Below are 15,510 nucleotides of genomic sequence, written 5' to 3' on the forward strand. Positions count from 1 at the left end.
ACATCTTTATTCTTAGGARAGTAAGAAGAGATATATTCCTGGAGTAACTTAATGGAGCTATTTATTCATAAACTAATTTTYCTTTTTAAAAACAAAGACTCTCTTCTACTGTAATAGTTTTTAAAAATTGTATTTCCCAWTTCATTACCCTTAAAACGGGGTGCACACTGGAATAATGGTAGGTATTAATTTTACTGTGTTCTTAAAATGTAAGATGGACCATAAAAAACTTTACTGTCTTTTGAAATTTTACAGACATTTCAGACTAGAACAGCAAATTATGTTCTTAAAATTCTCTATAGTACTTTAAGAGTTGTGTCTTCATTTTCCAAATAGTTTAAACAGCTAGTCTAATGTAAAAAGAACAGTGTAAAAAATGACTACTTTATGTGCAAGACTGGGACATATTCCACAGAAAAATATGAAAAACTCTTGTTTAAAAATTATAGTAAACAATAAAATATTCTTCAGTGCACATAATTAGTATGTACATTATAATTTAAAACTGAGTATTGATGACTGCTGCTGATGATCTTTTAAAATTTCTTACAAAATATAAATAGGACAGCCAAGAGAGGATAGCTGATAAACCATGACATAAGGTTTTCTTTTCTTTTCTTCTCTTTTGATTTACTCTCCACTTGGACTAAGGATTCTTTCAGATACTTCAAAAAGTGCACACAAAGAAAAAAATTAATTCCAAAACCATTTTTCTAAATTTCCAATGGACTTATATTCTTGATGTCTTTTCACATGATCACAAGCAAGACATGCGTGTGATTCCCAGAACCTAGGAAGATGCACGGAGAAATCCTTCTTCCAGTTGAAATAGCTAAGGTACATCTTGTTATTTTTGTCAAGCATCAGAAGATATTCTGCCAGCTCTCTTGGGGAGAGGAAATCTTCCACATGTATGAAAGAGTCTGCTGGAATGTAATTCTCATAGTTTTCTCTGGAAGGGCCCAGTACAACTGGTACTGATCCAGCCAGAAGAGCATTGTAAAGTTTTTCAGTAATGTAATCTTTGTGAATTGAATTTTCAAATGAAAGGTAGAATTTACAAGTGGAGATAGTTGGAATCAAGTTTTTATCATTGACATAGTCTCCAAAGGCTTGTCCGTAGGTATGGATTTCAATATATTTGCTAAGCTCATTGTAATACTTGACTCGAGCATGTTCAGGGTTCCAGTTACTTACAACCCAACACACCAAGTTTTCTTTACTTGGCACTTCAAGTGTAAAGGAACTTGTACCGACCATCATGAAGCCATAAGGCACCTGAATATCYGAATCACGCCGATAAGTCAGGGTCAGGTTAAAGAGATGTTCAATGCCACTTTTTTGTGGAGTATGAGTGGGAGACTCCAAATTCATCCAAATCCATTTCTGGAATGGTGGCCTGGCTTGCTGAGGTAAGTTAGTTAGATCCCAGCTGATGTCCCTGTGGTGAATGAGAACGGCGTGGGATCTGTTGTATAGTGAACGGTCAATAGTCAGATGGCACCCATGAATGTTGAACATCGCTTGGCAGGATGTTAGATCAAATGTCTGTCCGAATGGCCAAACCCAGATCAAAATAGTTGTTTCATTAAAATTATCAGTTTTGGAAGAAAAGAAGTTCTTCATTTTCAGAACTGAGCTGGCTGATTCTATAGGACCAGAGATCCAGCTGTTTGTTGGTTTGATATAAATAAGTAAAAATGCCATGAAACAACCAAGGACAATGAAGATAATCAAAAATGGCCGGAAAATTCCTTTAGATGTCGATGTCATAATTTGTTCTGAGAAAAGAGAATAAGAGAAAGAGAGAGACAACAACATCAGATATTAAACTACAAGTAAATTTCCTGTTAAAACAATCAGACGTCAAAATGGATAGAACTTCAGTGTCACAGAAGTGTAACCTCACAAGCTTCTGAAATGTTCTGAGTMGTCAGGGTATGTTTTCTTGCACACTATACATGGCAAAGCATTGGAAAATGTGACATTTTTGCTCTTCATATTAAAAACTAATTTACATAGATTGAAAGTATGTGTTATGTGTGTGTATGCATCTCACACTTTCTGTAACTCATATATGTTTAAAAAAGCCTTTTTGTTTAGAAGTTAAGACAAGCAGTAACCAAGACAGTCAAAATTATCCTTCGATTCTGTCCTTGTCTCTGAATGAGGAGCAACATGCTGCACTCTTGGTCCATTCATATTTTTGTGTTTATATGTATGGAGAATGTGAGGTTAGGGCAATGAGAAAGGAAGAGACCAGAATGTCAAAACTATGTTAAGTAAGACTACTAGAAATCTTGATTATGCCTGATGTCCACGTGGGGATGAACACCCATGCCTTCTCCTTAAGCTTCCCAAAATAGCTATGCAAGGAAAGCAGGAATACAGGTTCCCACCTCTCCCCATATGCAACATCACATAGTTTCCACATAAAGAACAATGAGCAACAAGATATTCTTAAACATTTGATTTTGTTTTAATTACAGTTAAAATACAGAAATACATAGATATACCTCATCTTTTTGAGGCACTATAATTTCCATGTGGAAAAATGGATGAGAAGTTCATGCATTCTGCTTGTCTCCTTTTTTATGATCTCTTCCTAGCAGAAGTGAAAAATCTCTCTACATAACTTCTCTGTCATATGGTTCTTGTGAAATGTAGCAAAGGTAGGACTTGCTTATTGCTAACTTTTGCTCCTGGATGTAGCCCTAGAACTTGGAGGTGTTTTAAAAATAAAAACAATCAACCATGTAGAGTGCTATGATATAAGAAGAAGAAAGGAGCAGCTGCAAGTTAGCAAAAGCAGGTGTTCTGAATCTACAGGCCTATTATAGAAAAGTAATTCTGCAGTGAATTTCAGTTACTTTGAAATATTTGCCTGTCTCTCTTTTTCTGCATAATTTTCAATGATTTAGGTTTTCATTATCTTTAGCAGCTAGTTCCACACAAATTATTATAAAAACTCATGCCTAAATATATAAGAGAAATATATACCATAAATATATTATACATATAATATATAACATATGCATCCAAAAAATAAAYCCAGTCACAAAAAATAGGAAGAGGCTTTCAGGCCTTTTAAGCCAATTTTATAGCTCATCGTATCTAACCTGTGAAACAATTAATTAAATTCAGCATGAAGACATGGCAGAATGTGATTCAGAGGTCCTTTAATGCAACATACATTTGCTACATTGTAAGTGTAAAAACCAATGTGTGAGCAAAGCAGTCCAGTTGTAACAAAAATGTCTTTACATTCACTGTTGAGGGAAAGGACAGAGGTGAAATGCCATAACTACCTCTACTCTAACATTGTATTTTATGGAAAAAAATAATTTTTCTCTCTATTTCCCTATTTTGGAAAGGCAGATAGTCTTAAATCTGTTTTTATTTATTTAAAGAAATGTGATATGTTGAAGCTGAATCTTTTATCTCAGTCCCTTTCTTTTTGAACATAGTTTAGCAGGTACCCTCTACTTTCAACAAAATGGTTCTAAAGGGAGTTAAGGGGAGGAACTGTTGTGTCCATGGCATTTTCACATAGTCTCGTCAGCTGAAATTTCTCTGACAGAAATTTTTGGTTTTACAACCATATCATATTGGTATTTTTTAGTCTACATTGATTCTGCTAGAAATATGTCTAGAATAGTGTTTATGACCCAGTAGAGCAGAAGGATCTTACCCTACCTTAATATTATGAGAGTTAGAAAGGGATCTCTGACAAAGAATGGATTTAGTTTAAGCAGCTCTAAGAAACAAAACTCAAGGAAAAAACAAGACTAGAAATAAGGTCTGAGCCAATCTTCATGCAATGCTGTTCTTATTTTCTGTGCTGTTTCTGTGCTGAAACCAACACACAGAGTAAGTATAGTTCTTCACTAGCAGGGCAAGCTGAGTTTGAAGAATAGGTTGGGGTAGGTGGCTGGCTACTCAAGGAGACTCATCATTTTCTGTGGAATAAATCAGATGGAGAATCTGGATAATACCTTAAACACAGCGCCCTGTAACTTAGTCACCCTCCAGTTCAATGCCTTCTGCCAGGACTTACTTTATACTAAGCTCAGCTACTACCTGGTGAAAAGCCCTGCATCATCATATGGTAATTCTTAAACTGTGTAGTATTTGTGTAGGAAGCTCTTGAATTGCAGTATCTATGTTCATGTCACGGAGGTGAGAATAAACACTTTCTGTATGTGCTATCTAGAGTATCTATGGATACTGTAGACTAACAGGTGAGTTTACCTATTTTATCACTTCCAGATCTGTTTTCCCACATTGGTTTGCTGCCCTGTTAATCCACATATCCAGTACAGATTATGGTTCTTAGATCTGGTCTTTCCCCAAAACACTAGCCCACAGCCAGGATAGTCCTTTCTGGCTTTGCACCCTCTTGATTCAGAGAATTAATGATTCATTATGCAGTTCTATACACCCTCTATACACACTCTATTAGGAGCTATGCAGACATCCTTGGGATGCCTCAGTCTGAGGCTACTGCTAACTGGATGGTTGAAAAGGGTTAAAAAACAAGAGCCATTAACATCTGGAATGAGAATCTTGAAAGAAAGTGGAAGACTACAGCAGCCTTCTAGGAATATACGTCTATACCCTGAGGAGCTGGACAGGATTTTGCCAGGAAAGCCTATCTTTTTATTCTATTTTGTGGTGACACCAATAATCAAAATTAAGATGTGCACTTGGAATAGCAGTGATTTTTGACCATAAAGTGGTCAACCTCAGAAACTGCCTCAGAAGCAATAACCTTTGTGTTACATAAAGCAAACTGAGAAACYCATGGAATGGACCAGCAAACTCTGCCCTTATTGCTTTGGGGACTCTTGATTCCCTCACACAATCAGACAGCAGCATGGTGAAGGCATGTGGTAAGTAACTGTACTTTCCCTGAGAAGCAGCTTGTACGTAATGTTACGATATAAGAGTTGTATTTATTTTTTCTGTTTGTCCTCTAGATTTCAGGGAATTTTTCCCTATGTTCTCCAAAATACAGTCTTTTCCATATTTAACATTTTCTTCTTCCCATTTGTGCCCAAGATAAACATCAGTCTCCTGTTGTGGTTTCGCTGTAAAGGTGAAGCTACAGAAACATTCATTATATACAAGACATCCAGCCAAGTAACCTTAGCTTCCCCTTCCTCTTTTATGGCTTTCCTTCAGCCACAGAAGCACAAACTCCCTTTTTGCAAGTCCCCTCCCCCATCAACCTTAGGCATGCCAAATGCTAAAAAGAAAACTTTGTCAAAGAAATCCATTTACTGAGACTATTGCCAACTAGAAGAATTCYGTACCTTTGAGAGTTTCATTACAAAGTACATTTCAGAGTATTGTGTTATAGTAAGTATTTTCTAGCTGCTTTTTTTCCTAGCTGAAAGTATAGTATTTCATCAGTACAAGACTATTTTTCTCAGTACAAAACTTAGTGAGGCTTCTTCTTAAGTGCAAAATTTGGCATTCCACCAGCAAGCAGCTCTATTTAATAGCAGCACAAAGAAGGAGACAGTAACAGGGTACCAGCAACTTTAACCCCAAGTACACCAAGCAATGCTTCCAAAAATATGCCTATTTTGTAAATGCATCTGTGAACTTTGTGCATGTCACAAATTAAATAAAATGGAATTTCACTGGAAATGTTTTATCATGACTCCTTTTTAACAATGACTTCTTGCTCATTCCAGAGATAAAAATGTCATTTTCTTGGGTCATGCAGCACTGCAGGAAGGAGAAAAGGTAACTATTTTAGTCAATAATATCAATACCTTTTTTGCTGGCATACCCTTCCCCCAGCTTCTTTAGTATACCCTTAAAGTCTTGCCAGAAGGTCAAATACATATAATTGCTTGAAGAAGTATAACTTTCATTACTCCAGTAGTGAGATCTTCCAAAGGGTGGTGGCAAGGTCAGCACTATGATTTTTCAGTCCAACAAATGCTGGCCACTCCATCCACCAAAAACTGCTCTAGTTAGTATAGGCAGTCACTGCAAATCTTCTAAAAAAACTAAGAGGATTTTCTGAAGGATCCAAGTACATGGGAAAAAGGGTTTCCAAAAGAGGCAAGGGAGACYGAGGACAGCATTTTAAAATTAAGCTGGAGTGAAAGAGCAGTGTTCATAAAATCACAGAATCAGTAAGGTTGGAAGGGACCTCTGGAGATCATCTAGTCCAACCTCCCTGCTCAGCAGGGTCACCTAGAGCATGTCAGACAGGGTTGCGTCCAGGCGGGCCTTGAAGATCTCCASAGAAGGAGACTCCACARCCTCTCTGGGCAACCTGTGCCAGKGCTCCGTCACTCTCACAGGGAAGAAATTCCCCCYCAYGGTCAGGCMGAACTTCCTGTGSTTCARTTTCTGCCCAYTGCCTCTTGTCCTGTCACATRGGACAACTGAAAAGAGTTTGTCCCCMTCCCCTTGACACCYTCCCTTCAGGTACTTGTAGACATTGATAAGATCCCCCCTCAGTGTTATTTTTTGAAGTCTTAGAAACTAAAAAAGGAGTAATAATTACTTGTTACTTTTCTCACCTTAGAATTCTTGTGTGTTCAGGGCTGGACTATCATCTGTATCATCTCCTTGATCTCAGAAAAATTCAAGAAGATATACTTAACAATCTCAAGATAGTCTCTAAGGATCACTCCTTGGATCACACTCTAACATCTCTGGCATGGGGGACTTTCCTTTCAAGATTTAGGAGAAGAACACAAAGGCAAACAGGTGTCAGAAACAGGCCCATTTAGAAGCAGAGAGCTAGCTATGTAGGCTCTCTGGGACTGTTAAAAGGACAGTCAAATGCAGTGGGAACTGATATGAATCATGAGTAAACAAACATTATTGTTGGGAAAAAAAGCTCCTTTGAGATCACCCACTTCTCTGGCAGCTGCAGCAGCCTGGCCTTGGCATATCTACACAGATGCAAAGAACTCTGTCTCCTTAGAGCATAGTTGCAGTTAGCTGGAGGTGCTTTCCCCTGAAGTGCTAATGAAAAGGGGATTGCCTCAGCATAGCCTGGATGAGACTTCTTATCTCCAAGTCACTGTTGTGTGGACATGCCCCAAGCTGCTTTTGCTGTAGTTCTTTGAGACTAAAGGATACTTCTTTCCAACAGAATTAACTCTCACAGCTCCCAGAGAGAGAGCAACTGCAATGCTGGATTTTTCCTTACTATCTAAAGATGGGCTTGCTTCCATGCCTGTCCTGCAGATTTCTGAAAGCAGGCAGGCAGTATGAAAAGGTTGAACTGAGCTGCATATGGTTAAAATTTTCAGGCTGAAAGTTGAAAGAGCTGCTAATCTCAGACTGCAAATTCTTGTTCTAYTGTTGTTTGCAACATTCTTTTCTTCCCTTCTCATCCTCCTTTGTTTTCAGGTTATTTGTTCAATTCCGATTGTGTATTTGCACTTTGAGAGCAATAAAGAATGGTTTTATTCAGTGGAAATTTTTATTACGAACAGCTTTAGAAAAATGATCTAAGAGCACCCCGAGGACAGGTAGACATCGAAACAGATTGTTTAGGGATGGTGCTGAATCTGCCACTGGAGATGATTAAGAATAGGTTAGACAAGCATCACTCAGCAATGACAGAGAGATCAGATCCTGCCTGCTGGCCCTGGGGCTGGACTAGATGACCTCTTCTGATTCCTTACGTTCAATGATAATACCAAACACAGACTGTTGTAAACTGCACCTGTTAAAAACACAATCTGACAATCTAAAACTGCAGAAAATTACTGAAAGCATAAATTAATAAAAAAATCCCCCCATCATGAAACTTTTTTTGCAAGCCATGAAACAGCCATATTACATACAGTGAAATTGTGAAGCAAGCTGCAAAAAATTACACAGACAATGAAAAAAAAGCTCCTATTTTCAAAGGCAAAATGTAAAGCTTCCCAGATACTGGCTGTTACTAGCCGAGGTTCTGCTGTTTCTTTATGAATTTCTGGATCTCACCCCCCTCAGGCCTTGCCAAGGGAAACCCTATTCTCAGCTCCATTCTCCCAAACGCTGTGCAACACGCAGCATGCAGCTATGGCTCAGCAACTTCCAGCCTTCCCCTGTGACTGTCATCTACCCTGCCTGTCTCCCAGCGGCACTCGCACTGTCATTCTCCAGCTGCTTAGGCAACAGTTCAGTGGTTCTTTGCTGTGATCCAGCTGTACAACAAAAGGCTTTGCTAGCCAGGGAAGCAGCGTCTCGCAGAGTAACAGAGGAAAATGGCTACAGCATTGCTGTCCATACTGGAGGGACCCTACCTCCAACCCCACAACCATGTATGAAGAAAAAGAAGTGGAATTACCTGAAAATCCTATCCACAAGAAACTTTTCAAGACAGCCTGGCATTAGTGTCAGGACACACCACTGCACGTTGCAGCTGTGTCGCCTTTTATTTATGAGCGCTGAGATTTGACTCAGAGGGAACACAAGAGGACTATCAGTTCCCTCCTTGCTGCAACTGGAAAAGTCATGCATGCAAAGCTATCAAACCTCAGAAGCACTGCCAGGTTTGGTAACATGCAGAGACAGTACCTCTTTTTTTTTTTTTTATGTTAACTTCCACGTTGACTTGTTCACGTCAAAGCTAGTTTACAACTGATAGCATTCTGTGAAAGGGGTGGTGGCTTTCCATACTGCACTGGCTACAGAAAAGGGAGTCCTCAGCCACCGTAGCTTAGTAGCAAACTTTATCTGTCTCCCAGAAATGTGCTTTTTATCTTCCTGAAGATAAAGCTCATCTTAGCTATGCAGCACAATCCAGTCTGTACTTCTTCCACAAACCCTGAAAAGGCTCTGCACCAAATAAAGCTGATCTAAGAAAAGCTCCTCCAGGAACAGGTGGTCTATTTCTTCCTTTTTCCCATGTGGTTTGGGGCCAGCAGACTGCTGCTCTCCCTGATTCTGCCAGAACTGCAGCAAAAGCTGTTCAGTAGCTTTGTGGCTGGCTTGTAAAATTGCAGCTGACCAGCTGAAATATRGATAACGTAGCTGCACAAGCTACGCATTTGTGATTGACACAGTGGGGAGCCCTAGTTAGCTCATAATAGCTGTGAAAGTGGTGTCAGCTAAGYCAAGCAGAGACGGAGCATGAGGTGGCAGAAGAAAAATCATAGTCTTGGTTTGCTTTGTGTGTGTGTGCTTGATTCCACCTCTCAAAATCACAGTGGCTTCTGGCTGGTTCCCTAGTATATTTATGCAATGGAAAACATCTCTCTATGCAAAGCAGAGTCAAAAAAAGAGTGGAGGGTGCCAACTTACAATAGCAAACATTTATTGCAGGGGACATTCCTTCTGTGTCAAAGCAAGACTTATAGAGCTCTAACTGTCAACTGTCTGTATAGATATGGTTAGAGTCTGTATGCAGTACTCATACTGCTGAATCTTGCTGCATAGGCAAGCTCCAAAATTTTAATTGGGAGTTAATGCTGCTTTTCTGCAGATACAACTGCATAGATTTGGAGGATTCTGCCACTGGCAGTAAAATTCCTGAGACAGCTCTGTACCCTAGAAAAAAATGCCTAAGAAACATCTAACARTATCCCATAAAATCCTCATAATCTGATCTCTACTTAACATTTGAGTTCTCTGTTTGCCTAGCACCTTTTCTTTAAGAAACTTGCTATATCTAGGGATTTGGAATCAATACTGATGTCATTTTTTTGGGATACAAGTCAGTGTTCTTGCTTTAGTTTACAAAGTCTTAACTGCTATGGATACTAGTTGCCAGAGAGACACCAGCTGCCCTAGAGAGAAAAGGGAGCAACTGAGGTGCTCAAATCAGTTGCAATCTGCTCTGCAGCTGAAATGGAGAATGGCTTGTACTAACACAGGCAGAAGGAGAGTGGAGAAGAGGTGATTTATGGGTCTGTTTATTGAAATTTGCTATATTCTTCGTAAAAAAGCCCCCCCGCCCATAGACCGAAAGGATGGACACTTGTTTTTGGAAATCAAGCCAACTAAATTGTATTCCTTGACTATTCTTAACAAAGAGGTAACTAAATCTTAGGAAATGGGACTCACAATGGCCAAGAGATTAAAGTTCAGGTTCTTCTAGTTGTTGTCTATGTGACTTAAGGAGATCTCACTGCCCTAGCTTTCAGAAAAGAGGAACATCGGTGACTTAAATCTCAGGTTAAAGACTATGCATATAAAATAAAAATCTTTCATATCATACTGAGGTCCAGAAATGATTATTGCTTATTTTCCATCTGGAAAAACTGCAATTCAAGTGATGTAATGTAGAGCACTTTTAAGCGTAAGTAAGCGACATCAGCATGAAATTCACGCATAATTGGAAAAACAGAAGAATAGTAACATTTTCCTATTGTGCACCAACAATTATGTTTTAAAGGAGACTTGTGTTGCTATTGTTCCAAATATTTTACTGAAAAAGGCTGGTAGGTACAAGACAGAAGGTGATTATTGGACTAGATGATCTCCAGAAGTCCCTTCCAACCTTACTAATTCTATGATTCTATGATTCTGAACCAGTACTCTTAAATCAGGTATTAAGTCTTGCTGGAGCAAACAAGTTAATAAGTCACTGTAGATATTAGCCAAGTTTGGTAAAGTGCCAGGAAATGAAAAAAAAAATCAGAAAGAAAAAGGTAGGAAACATTTAAAAGATCAATCAAAGGAGYTTCTTACTCACAGCGAAGAACAAAATCATATCAATTGCACTAAATTTTGAGATCAATTCACCACAAAACATAAATTCAGACCTGTTGATAACAATTTTATAAGAACTTCAAATATCACACACACACTCAAAAAAGGAAACAAAAATGTGATCCTCCCCCAACATTAAATAAGAATAAAAGCATATTTAAAATAGAATATATATTTTAGACAGAAAACAAATCCTACTTCCATTTTCTAGTATATGTTGTAAAACTGGCAAAAATAACCCCCAAACCTCTCAAACTACATTCTCTCAAACTGCTCCTTTGATCAAGGAGCAGCAAGTACCTARGAGGAATGGTTTGAAGGCATAATAGCCTGAAAAAAAATTCTGCAGTGGTTACAAACACCTACGTGTTCTAAGATGATGTTTTCTTGTTAGTACTTACTGTCCAAGATACCATATGCACTGATGCCTCTGAGAGAAACTCTCAATGTTAGGATACAGAAAACAAGAATATTCCACATGGGTTGTTGACTGTGCATTGTACAAAGTAGACCAGTGCAGAGATCATACTTAATTTGAAAAGACTAAAGCTACTTGTTTTGGAACACATAACATGACTATTTCCTAGCTTACTGTCGTCTTTTTTTCATCTGCTATATAGCCAAGTAGTACTTGCAGTGTAAGTAAAACCAGTCTATCCTGATGTTCAATTACTGGRTTTTATTGTCATACTTTATTCTATTCTTAATAGAGCAAAGATTCCRTAACGAATTCATATAATTTTTACCACTACTTTAACAGGTTCATGGAAAATTATTTACTATACCTTGGAAGTATAATTTGTTAAGCAGTCTTTCCCCCATCTTAAGGTTTGCAGTCCATATTTTTACACTGGTACAAGTCCACTGCATAAACTAAATGAAGGTGAACAGGAGAAAGTAGTTCTCACTTGTTTCTACTGCAAGAAAAAGCCTTTATATAGGCCAGCTTACTCAGAAGGCAACCTGATAAAGAAAGTCAACTGAGATAACTAAGAGGAAAAAAAAAAAAGAAAGAAAAAGAGAGAGGACAAGAGAAAGAAATTGGTAAAGGAATAAAAAGGATCTTGATATGAGGATAGTAGCACTCTTTATTTAATTCTGTATTTTTCTGCTTTAAGGACACTAGTGTAAAGAACAGTGATAGTTGACTGTTGCCTTTACAAACAGCCTGTGACTTCCTGCAGTTAACACAGCTTAGCAAAGCTGGGCAGGACTAGTTCAATGACAGCGATGATAAACTGGTGGTTGATTAGGCTACCCACAGTCCTAAAGAGCCCCAGACTAGAAACAGATACTACTAATAGGGCTCTAGGGAAATGCTCCTACTTGACTCCAAAACCGCAACCCTGAAAACCCYTCTTCATTTGTCTCCTAATGCTGATCAGGCTTAAACTCACTCTAGCCCTCTGCCTTGAAGCATCCTGCACACTTAGAGCCCTCTGCCAGAACAAGCCCCAAAGGGGCTCGTTCTTCACAGGGAAGGGTCATTCCAAAATCGATAAAGTAGCTATTCCCCAGCTCTGAGCTCTGCGGAGAGACCTAGCAGATGGGGCTAAAGCAGCAGACGCCACATTAAATGCAGTGGTAACAGCTGTTTTTTCTTTCTTTGTTCTTAAACAGGTATACAGTGAAGTCGCTTGAGGCAGCAATTGCAGCTATGATTCCAGATATGAGATAAACATCCTGCTTTGGCCTGAAGTGATTCAAACCTAGCTATTTTTCTTTCCTTGAAAATTTTCTGAGCTGCAATGGCTGTTAATTTTAAACTGTATGAAGAGTTTTAGGATTAGAAGCAGAGAATCTCTTCCCCCTAATTTGTGGCTTACCTGCTAATTGAGACACTACTATTTTATCTTGACCTCTTTCTGTTTCTTGCCTATTGACTCCTTAAAGATTTATGCCCAGGGGCACACCTGCAGCAGTAGAGGATGGAGTGCAGCTTCCTTCCMTGTGTACCTGAGAGTGCCACAGAGAAGTGGCGGAAGTGGTTTGAAAGTCCTCTGGTGGAGGATCACAAAAAAAGGTCTATATGCTGTATTGCTTTAGCTCTCCTCTATCTGGGTTTAAAAAGTGGGCAATTCTCTCKTTTCTTTATGAAATGAAAAGCCCTAGCTCCTTGATCTCCAGGGAAGATATCCAACTTGAAGCCCAAGGAGAAGGATCCATTCCTTCAGAGTCCAAATGTGCCTGGGCAAGGGATGGAGGAAGGCACTCCTTCCTTCTGCTGCTTCTGCTGTGCTTCTCCGTCACTCCGTTGGTGCCCAGCTAGTTTCCTAGGTGGGCAACCTAGGTACCTAACAAAGCTTCTGTGTTCTTACTCCAAGGCYGCCAGGCTGAAGGCCAGCCATGCTAATGCTCAAGATGATTTTTGAGGGTAGCCCTTGGTCTACGTGACCAGATAGAGGTCAGATATCAAAACCCCCATGGCTAAATCACCATWAAGTCTCCCTTCCAGCAAAATTAAATGGAACTTCTGCTAGAATTCATATATTGTAAGCAGTTATGAATGGAGAAAATCAGAAGCAATCGTAATATTAAGAAATCTTGATKATACTAACCAGGATCTTGACCTGATCAAGGACAGCACAGTTTTGTCGAGGCAATTAGAACTTACCAGTGTCCCGATTCGTCTATAGGGCAGAAAACAAGGTAGGAGAACTTCCTGGTTCTGCTATCAGATTAATTTGAATTTAGCTGAGTTGAATTTAATTTGAATTAATTTAAGAGTTAATTGCTTTCTATTTCATTTTCTACACTTGTGCCATGAGACTAATGATATTTTCTCTCCTTTTATAAAATACTTCAAAACCTGTAAATTAAAAGTACCAAACAAGCAAAAAAACCCAGCTGCATTAGTAATAACAAACTTTYACTCCTGATGTGCCCTCTCTTAAAGAATCTTGTAGACTTTTACAAGCATCAGWTAAGTTTTAATCACAGCACAGTCAGAAAGTTATTAATTACTCAAGCTGCTTTATGAAGAGTAAAGRAAGGGTGGAAATGAAGTTCCAGAAAGATTAAGTGATTTTCACAATATTGTAACATTTTTAACAGATATCAGAAAGTGATGACTTCAATTTACTTCAACACAGTTGAGTCTGTAGGACAGAATATTTTTCTTCAAACAAATGTTACCAGGAACTAGCCATATCAGAATTATTCAGATCAGCTGTCTTTGGATGTATTGCTGTTCAAAATCTCTAAAAATACATCCGGATCTTGACTGCAGTAAATTAGTAAAGGAAGCTGGAAGATTTAATCAGGTTTAAGTCAATGACCCTTTGATCTGCACAACAAAAAGAAAACACAACCTTTTCGGAACTRTAGTAGAAACTCTGTCAGCAAAGTTGAATTTACTGAAAGACAAAAACCATCAAAAGTGAAATCTTGCTCACAGAATCACTGGCAAACCTCCTATTAATTTCAGTACAGTCAGGATTTTGTTCCTTCAGTTGAATGCAGCAACATGTGGAACAAGAGAAAAAGAAGAACACAAAAGCTATTCCTTTGTGATTAAAGTTAATTCAGGAATGAAAAACTGAAGGCAAAACGAGAACCAGCAAGATGGATACAAGTCAGAGTTCAGGGAATCTAAGCACTGGAACAAGTTACCAATAATAAATACATTCACATGCACACATATGCATACACACACACAGTCTGTAACCTCAGGAAARCTTTAATCAGCTGTTAAAGGTGTATCTCAGTTTTCACACTTGCAACATGGTATAGAGATATATATATGTATATAATTCTGTATATGTGGTATTTATAACAGATTCCATTTGTTAGATTCCCTGAAGTATGACTTACTGATTCTGCTTTGCATTTCTTTGTTTTCATGCCCGTACATACATCCATATGTATCTAGGTAAGTACACATAAGCACGTATGCTTATGACTTTGCAGGAAACTGCTGCTGGACACGGAGAGAGGCAGTGTTTCTAATGAGACATGCTACCACATCCCAGTGTGGCAGCCAGCAGGTGCAGAAGGCAATGGAGCGACTATCGGTGCTATACTGGCAAATATAAGGGAGAGAAACAGAGCATTGAATTCAGTAAGGCACTGGACAGGAAATGGGGGGGGAGTGGGAAGAGGAGAGGAAAACTGGAGATGAGGGTTATTGTGTATGAAGAATAAAATATTTTTCTTTCTTCAGTACCTTAATCCTTTTTTTCAGAGAAGAGATGAAAGAAAGCCTTGMTATCAAACAGTTCCCTCAGAAAGAATCACAGCAGCAGCAGCACCGAATTCTGCAATACTGAAAATCATTTATAGCAGGACAACTATATACATATTTGGAGATCAGAAATCTGCCTTTAGACTTTTGAAAAAACTCCAGCAAGAAAGAGAAGGCAGTCACTCAGACTAGTAGGCTGATAAAATCTATCTATGACATGGGGGAATGGGGCCAGTTTACTCAAGAATCTTTTCTAACAGGCAAACAAATAAGTCTGTTGACCTAGTTAACAGTTAATAAGGATGATAAAGGATTCTTAATATCCAGTTTAATTTTCACTTGCATTCTGCTCATTTTTGCATTTTCAATGTCAGGAATAACTATCAGCTTCATTTTTATTTCTGGTCATTTTCTTTCAGGTGTACTGTGCTCCCAGCTTTTAGGTTGTGGGTATGACAGATATAATAATTGTTTTCAACCAGCTATTTATAGTGGATTAATTTTAACTGYCAATACAATGGTATAAGATTTATGTGTGTTTTTAAATAAATCAAATGAAAAATAATTCTAAGGACACGCTAGAATAAAGTCTTTCAATGCTGCAGCAAAGGTTTTTCCACATTGTTGTTTATTTTCTGAATTAC

At 38.5% G+C, this 15,510-nt stretch overlaps 1 protein-coding gene across 2 annotated transcripts in view; it reads right to left on the reverse strand.

Annotated features, from left to right (window-relative positions):
* Positions 1-490: 490 nt before the first annotated feature.
* Positions 491-15,510, reverse strand: part of FUT9 (fucosyltransferase 9) — a 103,325-nt gene continuing 88,305 nt past the window's right edge. For both annotated transcript variants that reach the window (XM_085314352.1, XM_085314351.1), the window contains one exon: positions 491-1,781. In XM_085314352.1, coding sequence (XP_085170478.1) covers positions 694-1,773 — 1,080 coding nt within the window. In that variant the 5' untranslated portion in view covers positions 1,774-1,781 and the 3' untranslated portion in view covers positions 491-693. The remainder of the gene's footprint in view (positions 1,782-15,510) is intronic.

This window comes from Rhea americana, unplaced genomic scaffold (genome assembly GCF_003343005.1).
Source record: "Rhea americana isolate MKP2758 unplaced genomic scaffold, rheAme1 scaffold_400, whole genome shotgun sequence".
Classification (NCBI taxonomy): domain Eukaryota; kingdom Metazoa; phylum Chordata; class Aves; order Rheiformes; family Rheidae; genus Rhea; species Rhea americana.